General features: G+C 38.2%; 1 protein-coding gene across 1 annotated transcript in view; it reads left to right on the top strand.

Annotated features, from left to right (window-relative positions):
• The first annotated feature begins 7,707 nt into the window (after nt 1-7,707).
• Nucleotides 7,708-10,000, top strand: part of LOC138033011 (uncharacterized) — an 18,694-nt gene continuing 16,401 nt past the window's right edge. The window contains exons 1-2 of the mRNA XM_068880744.1: nt 7,708-7,938; nt 8,897-9,186. Of these exons, the coding sequence (XP_068736845.1) occupies nt 7,848-7,938; nt 8,897-9,186 (381 nt within the window). The 5' untranslated portion in view covers nt 7,708-7,847. The remainder of the gene's footprint in view (nt 7,939-8,896; nt 9,187-10,000) is intronic.

Below are 10,000 nucleotides of genomic sequence, written 5' to 3'. Positions count from 1 at the left end.
ACACAGGCAAATTATTTTGTCAGTTAACTTTCAAGCTACCGAGATGCAACTTGTTTTGCCTGGCATACACTTTTCTCAACAGCAACGGTGAATTGGTTTTTTTCTGATTTTAAAGCAATCCATTTTTAAGTTTTACACTTTTGGAACTCGATAACCGAGGAGTAAAACTCAACAACGGCTATTAAACCTTCGAACATCTGCTTCCCTAATTCTCCGGTTAAACATGAAACGTTAGTGATGTATTGGAATATTTGTTAATTTAAACACAGGCAAATTATTTTGTCAGTTAACTTTCAAGCTACCGAGATGCAACTTGTTTTGCCTGACATACACTTTTCCCAACAGCAACGGTGAATTGGTTTTTTTCTGATTTTAAAGCAATCCATTTTTAAGTTTTACACTTATGGAACTCGATAACCGAGGAGTAAAACTCAACAACGGCTATTAAACCTTCGAACATCTGCTTCCCTAATTCTCCGGTTAAACATGAAACGTTAGTGATGTATTGGAATATTTGTTAATTTAAACACAGGCAAATTATTTTGTCAGTTAACTTTCAAGCTACCGAGATGCAACTTGTTTTGCCTGGCATACACTTTTCCCAACAGCAACGGTGAATTGGTTTTTTTCTGATTTTAAAGCAATCCATTTTAAGTTTTACACTTATGGAACCTCGATAACTGAGGAATAAAACTCAACGGCTATTAAACCTTCGAACATCTGCTTCCCTAATTCTCCGGTTAAACATGAAACGTTAGTGATGTATTGGAATATTTGTTAATTTAAACACAGGCAAATTATTTTGTCAGTTAACTTTCAAGCTACCGAGATGCAACTTGTTTTGCCTGGCATACACTTTTCCCAACAGCAACGGTGAATTGGTTTTTTTCTGATTTTAAAGCAATCCATTTTTAAGTTTTACACTTATGGAACCTCGATAACTGAGGAATAAAACTCAACGGCTATTAAACCTTCGAACATCTGCTTCCCTAATTCTCCGGTTAAACATGAAACGTTAGTGATGTATTGGAATATTTGTTAATTTAAACACAGGCAAATTATTTTGTCAGTTAACTTTCAAGCTACCGAGATGCAACTTGTTTTGCCTGGCATACACTTTTCCCAACAGCAACGGTGAATTGGTTTTTTTCTGATTTTAAAGCAATCCATTTTTAAGTTTTACACTTATGGAACCTCGATAACGGAGGAATAAAACTCAACGGCTATTAAACCTTCGAACATCTGCTTCCCTAATTCTCCGGTTAAACATGAAACGTTAGTGATGTATTGGAATATTTGTTAATTTAAACACAGGCAAAATATTTTGTCAGTTAACTTTCAAGCTACCGAGATGCAACTTGTTTTGCCTGGCATACACTTTTCTCAACAGCAACGGTGAATTGGTTTTTTTCTGATTTTAAAGCAATCCATTTTTAAGTTTTACACTTATGGAACCTCGATAACTGAGGAATAAAACTCAACGGCTATTAAACCTTCGAACATCTGCTTCCCTAATTCTCCGGTTAAACATGAAACGTTAGTGATGTATTGGAATATTTGTTAATTTAAACACAGGCAAATTATTTTGTCAGTTAACTTTCAAGCTACCGAGATGCAACTTGTTTTGCCTGGCATACACTTTTCTCAACAGCAACGGTGAATTGGTTTTTTTCTGATTTTAAAGCAATCCATTTTTAAGTTTTACACTTATGGAACCTCGATAACTGAGGAATAAAACTCAACGGCTATTAAACCTTCGAACATCTGCTTCCCTAATTCTCCGGTTAAACATGAAACGTTAGTGATGTATTGGAATATTTGTTAATTTAAACACAGGCAAATTATTTTGTCAGTTAACTTTCAAGCTACCGAGATGCAACTTGTTTTGCCTGGCATACACTTTTCTCAACAGCAACGGTGAATTGGTTTTTTTCTGATTTTAAAGCAAACCGTTTTTAAGTTTTATACCTATGGAACTCGATGACTGAGGAACTGGGAAATTTAGAATGCCCAATTGTGGCTGTGTAAAATTTCATTCCGAGCTAATTGATTTCCCAGCATGTCACAGGGAGGCACATTCAATATTAATCACAGACTTATCAATTTCCTAGCTGCTATCATGATATCCTGATATCATGAAATTGAACCTAACAGCAATTATTTTACCTCAACGTTTGAGCGTGAGCCTGTATACCGGGAAGGCTTCCAGCACCGAATTCCCCGACGTCAACATTGTTTACTGCCTCCATAACTCGTTTGAAAACATCTGAATACAGAAATCCATCACATTCAGACGACGACTGCTCAAATTAAGAGGCCAACCAAAGTTATTCCGTAAGCTTCGTCCACGTTTTTACCAGAATTTCGGACGGCGAGTCTAATCTGCAGGTCGCAGGTCGCAGGTCACAGGTTGCAGGTCATTGTTTCACCAATACAGAAAGTATCCTAAACATTCTTAAAAGCTAACCTTAGGCCTAATTAGGCGTAAACAAAAGTTTTTAGGCCTAAAAATAATCGTGGGAGGGGGGTGTGGGGTTGGCCCCTCCCTTGGATCCGCCACTGCAATCGCTAACATGCTTTGCATTTTCCCGCCATTTTTGTTCACCATTTTGCTTGAAAAAAATGTTTTGTGCGAGCCTTGGAGCTGGTTTGAAATCTTTTTGCCTTTTTTGTGGACAAAAGGTAGAAAACGACTCTAGCGACTCAAGTTGTTGTTAGGTAACGGGACATCTGAAATCTTCAAACCCACTGTTCTCTGGAAGGTAGAAAAGCTCACCAGGCCTATCAGGGACTGTATCGTGACGTGATTTTCGAATGTAATGGGTGTTCCAGCGATCCCTTACATGTTCTAGGTCCGCCTGTAAGATACCTTTAAAACAGAACCACAAACAGGACGTACTTAATTCGCTATTAGTATCGACACTGTTTGTTTCAACTAAGGATGCGTTCGATTGACCGTTTTCCGGAATAAGAATGCAGGGAATATAAGGGAGAAATCCTTCGTTTTTACGGTGATTCACTTAAAATTGTCAAACATCCGCTAAAATGCTATTTTAAACATATTTTTGTTGTCCTTGCTGATTCGAAACGCGATAAACATACCGTTTTAATCATAACTCCACGTATTCTTATTCCGCAATAGGGTCAATCGAACGCGCCCTAAGTCTTTAAAAACTGTACGTGAAATACTCAAAAGGGACCAAAAATTATCGTAGTGACGATAAAAATATCGCCGAACATCAAAAATCACCTTGCTTCATAAATTTGACAATTTTCGATCGGGTCTTGCAACTGGGAGGAAAAATGTAACGGCGAATGGATGTTGTATCATGATTACTCTAGAATTATGACTACTAAAGTGACAAATGGTAAGGATTCTGTTAAATATGAGGATTCCGATTGAAAAAAGGCAATACGATGCATATGGCAATGGAAAACGCTGATCGTCCAGTTGGTCACATCCAGATACAAACCCCGTCCGACAGTATGGGACGGCGCCAAATGTAAAATTATTATTTAAGTACTTTTTCCCTATATTTTGTGTTCTTTATCAAATGTCACAAAAGTTGTCCTGTAATTTATAAATAACACATTGAAGTTCATTTGCGATTTATATATAAATCGCACGATGCCTAACTTTGCGATTTACAAATCACAAGATTATCAACTTAGTTTGCGATTTATAAATCGCAAGGTTACCAACTTTGCGATTTATAAATCGCAAAGAAGCTAACTCTGCGATATATAAATAACAAGAGTCGTACATTTTCGATTTACAAATCGCACATAAATTGCAGTTTGAAAATCACACATTTGCGATTTCTAAATCGCGCGTGCGATTTATAAATCGCATTTTTGCGATTTAATATAACCGCAAACTCATGAAATTCATCTCTGCGGGCTTGTGGTCCAATGTTTTGATTTTTTGATGCACAGACAAGACTCCTCAGCCGTCTCAGGAACAATTTCTGAGGCATTAAGTGCTCAGGAATAATCACAGAAAAATGAGGTAAGGATATAATTTATTATTTTCATCAATTGTATTTTGATTTATGGCGAGTCGGTCTGAATTGTCAGCTTCGTTTTATTTCCGTATTTTCAATTTACAGAGCTCGAGATCACAGAATCTTTATCGTACCGCATCTATCCAAGTGAGCCAACCGCTCCTTCTCAGGTTTGAACGATTTCATTTAGCTTCATCTTTACCTGTGTCGTTACAAGTTATTATTAACAAATGAGAGAAGTGATCCTCGGAAAGCGCCCCTGTAATAGAGAGTTTCGAAGCAAGCAACCGTGGACAATTTTCCTGTCAATTTTCCTGTAATAGACCTTATTCACGATGGCCGCCATGTTGGATTTGCTATTATTATGCAAATTAGCTACACACTTCTGAGGGGGCAAACAACACAAGTTCGAGAGGTTATAACGAACATCTTAGCCACACAGATGATTTGTTTCACGTTCATTGAATGTTTATCGCTTAAGTACTAAAATAGAATGATTACTCAAGTTACTTCGATGTTTTTTTTAGTGAAAAACGAGCAGATAACGAAGTAGAAAATCAAAATGTCAAAGGCGATCAAAAGATATAAGATTCTAAATTCTAAAATGCACTTTTAGCAATGTTATTTCAATATTTCGACGAGCTGATTTTCTGCAATTTGCCTTTTTTCCAATACTTGCTCCCCCCCCCCCAGCATAACACATGGCTAATGATCTTCGTCTGCTCTAAGAGCTAGCAACCTAAGCCTCCTTTGAAATCGATTTTGTCGGTCAAGCGCGATAGAACAGCTTCAGATTCCACCGAAAATTAATATAACTAAAATTGCTTTTATTGAATGTGAGCACATACAAACAAGATTGATTCATGAATACGCTTGAAGCCTGAAAGGAAATGTTCGATTGTCACCACACCTAACCTTCCTTAGCGCTTTTACCACGTCCCTTGTCACTATCAGTTGGCTTCAGGGACCAGTGACATTTGCAACCAACCTTCACATTATACACGGACACAGCAACCCACGTAAACGCCACCAAGGGTCTTGTTACATTTTAATATTCTGGCCAGTATATGATTCTTCGGATGGTTTCGGGCAAGCTGGAAGTGATGGTGAAATTCAAAACGAGACTGAAATGAACTTCTAGTGCGACTGGAAGGACTAAAAGTGCGACTGGACTGGAGCAGTACTGATGATTGGTGGAAGGGGGACGAAATGTGCACCAGTGGATCACGGAATTGGAATAAAGAGGGCTGATCTTGGGTCAAAACGACTTTGGCAACAAAGCTGACAGCATTGATGTACTAAAAACGAGGTACTCATTAAACATGTGGATACATGCATGCAGAATGAAGATCAACTTGGAGTATCCGGGAATTATTATTATTTTTTATACAAATTATTTTCTTTGCTGAACCTACGCATAACCGAAACACAGTATCTTTGAAAAATATTGCGAGTTAATGGGGCTATCTCATGCAAAATGATGCAATTTCACGACACTCAAATGCCAAAAAATGTAGAATGGAACATTTCAGAAACCGTTAAATACAGTAGAACATCATGAAATCAAATCTACGAAACCAAATAGATGCATGGATGACAAAAATTGAAAGGGATCGTGTTTCAGTGAAATTTAGAATCCTATTAATAATTTTTTTGATAAAGCAATTCTTTATTTCATTGTCAAGTTCCAAACTCTTGTGACTAACAAAACATTTCCTCCAAACATTTCAAGATACTTTAAAGAGCTTTCATTTAGTTGTCGTCTCAGTGACAAGTGCCGTTTGTAACTATTAGTGTTTTTTTTTTAACGGAGGAGTGTTAACTGCCCCCTTACGTTACAGTATTGCGTATTAAATGTCTTATTGTCAAGCTACTTATGAATTGCTTTGGTTAAAGGAAGGAGTTGCAAATGTTTTAAGTCAAAATATTCAGCAAGTTATCAGTGTCAGTAAGTTGCAAGTATTTATGCATTATGAAGAAGTTATTATTAAATTGTTTATTTTTTATCCTCACTAATTCGTGGTATGAGGCATGAGAAGTTTTGTCTTTTTTTTTTGCTAATTTACATTCTTCTGCCCTCGAGTCGTTGCGGGTTCCAGAGAAAACACGCTTCACACTACACTAATGGCATAAGTCATGATAAGTATAGGATAACCACAGGGACAAAATTTACACTAAATCATGAAGCCTCGAGTTCCAAGTAACAACTTTAACTCAGTTATCTTTCCTTCGGCTGTTCTTTGGATTTCTCCAAATTCTTTGTTGTACCTGAGGCGTTTAACCCAGATCAAATGTGAAACAGAACATGATCGCTAAATCACAAGACAGAGGTTTTTCTGTTTTACCTGGTATTTAAGCTATCTCCATGGAACTTAAACGCAAGAGTCATGTAAAATCTATTCCTCGATTTTGTAGCTTAAATAAGAACCGGGTTTCCTTTTAGCATTTTTAATTCAAGTTGTACAAAAACAGAACTTGTCAAACACACTTGGCGCCACAACTGTCAACCTTGTAGGGCATCAAATTTCCCAACCTTGTTCCCAGGGTCTCTCTTCTTAGCCTCCATTGCGTTCTCGTCCCCATCGCCCTTTTCGTTTCTCTTAGTCGGCGGGGGCTTGGCACGAGAAAACGAAGGGCTCTGGAGACAGGATTTTCGAGTCCTAGATTCTGGGACTTCCTGTCTTCATGTATGCAGTCGTGATGTTTCTATACACTGTCTGTGACTGTCATGGCGGTTGATCGTTTTCTCGTGCCAAGGCCCCGCCGACTAAGAGAAACGAAAAGGGAGATGGGGACGAGAATGCCTCCATTGTCGTTGACAATGGAGGCCGAGAAGAAAGACCTGGGAACGAGACTGCAAATTTCCAGGTGTAACTTGCCAGCTGCAATCACCAAAAAGCACGAACACGTCTTATTTATTTCACTTCAAGTTTGTATGCTGATAAACAAGCTGCTTTAGGAAACCCTCCGCCAAAGATGAAACTTCTCAGAATAATTTCATTTCTCAAAGTCTTCCATCTTGCATCAGTCCTTGTCCTCTTGCATTCACCTGCTCGCTCTGATCAAGGTAAAGGCACTTTTCGTTTTTATACGGCAGTAAATTTATCAGTTAAGATTGAAAGGGATCGTGTTTCTGTGAAATTTAGAATCATCTTAAGGATTTTTTCGATAAAGCAATTCCGAGTTTATTTCATTGTCAAGTTCCAAAATCTCGTGATTAACTTGTGACTAACAAAACATTTCCTCCAGACATTTCAAGACACTTTAAAGAGCTTTTAGTTGTCGTCTCAGTGACAAGTGCCGTTTTTAGCGTTTTTAATTTAAGTTGTACAAAAACAGAACTTGTCAAACACACTTGGCGACCAACTGTCAACCTTATAGGGCATCAAATTTCCCAACCTTGTTCCCAGGGTCTCTCTTCTCTGCCTCCATTGCATTCTCGTCCCCATCGCCCTTTTCGTTTCTCTTAGTCGGCGGGGCCTTGGCACGAGAAAACGAAGGGCTCTGGAGACAGGATTTTCGAGTCCTAGATTCTGGGACTTCCTGTCTTCATGTATGCAGTCGTGATGTTTCTATACACTGTCTGTGACTGTCATGGCGGTTGTTCGTTTCCTCGTGCCAAGGCCCCGCCGACTAAGAGAAACGAAAAGGGAGATGGGGACGAGAATGCCTCCATTGTCGTTGACAATGGAGGCCGAGAAGAAAGTCCCTGGGAACGAGACTGCAAATTTCCAGGTGTAACTTGCCAGCTGCAATCACCAAAAAGCACGAACACGTCTTATTTATTTCACTTCAAGTTTGTATGCTGATAAACAAGCTGCTTTAGGAAATCCTCCGCCAAAGATGAAACTTCTCAGAATAATTTCATTTCTCAAAGTCTTCCATCTTGCATCAGTCCTTGTCCTCTTGCATTCACCTGCTCGCTCTGATCAAGGTAGAGGCACTTTTTCGTTTTATACGGCAGTAAATTTATCAGTTAAGATTGAAAGGGATCGTGTTTCTGTGAAATTTAGAATCATCTTAAGGATTTTTTCGATAAAGCAATTCCGAGTTTATCTCATTGTCAAGTTCCAAAATCTCGTGATTAACTTGTGACTAACAAAACATTTCCTGCAGATATTTCAAGACACTTTAAAGAGCTTTTAGTTGTCGTCTCAGTGACAAGTGCCGTTTGTAACTATTAGTGTTTTTTGACGGAAGAGTGTTGCCTGCATCTCCTAAGTTACAGTATTGCGTATTAAATGTCTTATTGTCAAGCTACTCGTGAATTGCTTTGGTTAAAGGAAGGAATTAGATGTTGGTTTCTAATAGATTTAACAATAAAATTGATGATGATTATAAAACTTTTACTCGACGTTTCGACGCTCTCAAGCGTCATTTTCAAGAGTTACTTGGCAGTTTGAATAAATAATGTTAGCAAATCCTCGTGGGAGTCATGGTAAGACAATGGAACACTACAATCGTACAAACGTTTCTAGTGTTCTATTGTCTTACCATAACTCCCACGAGGATTTGCTAACATTATTTATTCAAACTGCCAAGTAACAGTTACTTTACAACTCTTGAAAATGACTCTTGAGAGCGTCGAAACGTCGAGTAGAAGTTTTATAATCATCATCAATTTTATTGTTAAAGGAAGGAGTTGGAAATATTTTAAGTTAAAATATTCAGCAAGTTATCAGTGTCAGTAAGTTGCAAGTATTTATGCATTATGAAGAAGTTATTATTAAGTCTTCCATCTTGCCTCAGTCCTTGTTCTCTTGCATTCACCTGCTCGCTCTGATCAAGGTAAAGGCACTTTTCGTTTTTATACCGCAGTAAATTTATTAAGGACTCTTGTTAGCTGTATTTTTATTTGTGTTCAACAAAATTTTTGTGTTTCAACATCAAAGTTAACAGAGTTATCAGTCGCGGTGGACCTACACGTGAATTGGATTTCGTCAACTTCGAGGAAGAAAAATACTCCTACTTGAACATCACGGCTCTTGTGAAGCACCTTGTCGACGAAAGCTACAGCTGTGCTTTCGCGTGTCTGGAGAGCCTGCTCTGCTTCTCTTTTAACTTGGCTGCCTCTCGTAACATCTCTAATGGCAAATTTTGGTGTGACCTTCTGCCTTCCGACAAATATAACAACTCCAATAAACTCGTCCGCAGCAATGCGTTTCATCACTTCAGCATCCTGGTAAGTTGGGTTGTTGGAATTCTTACGGGTAAGATTTCCGCACAGGTCCCTACTTCATTATGCATACGCTCCTTTGTTTCAAGAAAACATAGCGATAAGAAAAGTGTATATGGACTTAAAAAAAAACCGGTCGAACTTCTGACTGAAATTTCGGCACTTTTCCTGCAATTTTACCCATTTTTCAATTTTAGAATAAGCGAAAGAAGTGGTTTTTCAAGCAAACGTTGTAATAGGGTTCAGATTCTCAAACATAACAAACAGACCGAATAAAAATACTGTCATAAAAAAATTAACGGCTACCTGATCTTTTTATCGTGTAATTTTTCTTTCTGTCTGCTTGCGAATTCGCCGAGACACTGCAAAGTGTATGTTTTCTTCCCTTCCTGTGTTCAGGATCAAGAACGGTGCATTTAGTGGGCTTTTGCGATTTATCGCTCTTTGCAGAGATCAGAAATATGCTCAATGATGCTTCCAATTGAATCACTTCGGTAGAGATCCATGGATGTTCCCGTACGAGGCATACTTCGTTTCACTAGGGCTAATATTTTTTCAAGGAAAGTTTACTGTCAGAAAATTATGTGTCCTGGCAGATTGAAGGTTATCCATTGCAGATTTTTCTTGAGCATCGCGAAACAGATCCAGAGAGAGAGGGAGGGAGAGAGAACGAGAGAGAGAGAAATGAGATCCATTTTTATTCATCCCGTAAGTACAAATTAGCCATGTATATATTCGAATCTCTTGGGTATACGTATTGTTCTACAAAACAATAGCGCCAATGAATAATTACTTTATTCTGCATGCATAATGAAGTAAG

The sequence above is a fragment of the Montipora capricornis genome, chromosome 14 (assembly GCF_036669925.1).
Source record: "Montipora capricornis isolate CH-2021 chromosome 14, ASM3666992v2, whole genome shotgun sequence".
NCBI classification, from domain to species: domain Eukaryota; kingdom Metazoa; phylum Cnidaria; class Anthozoa; order Scleractinia; family Acroporidae; genus Montipora; species Montipora capricornis.
Note: the sequence above shows the minus strand (reverse complement) of the source record. Positions and strands in the feature narration are given on the sequence as shown.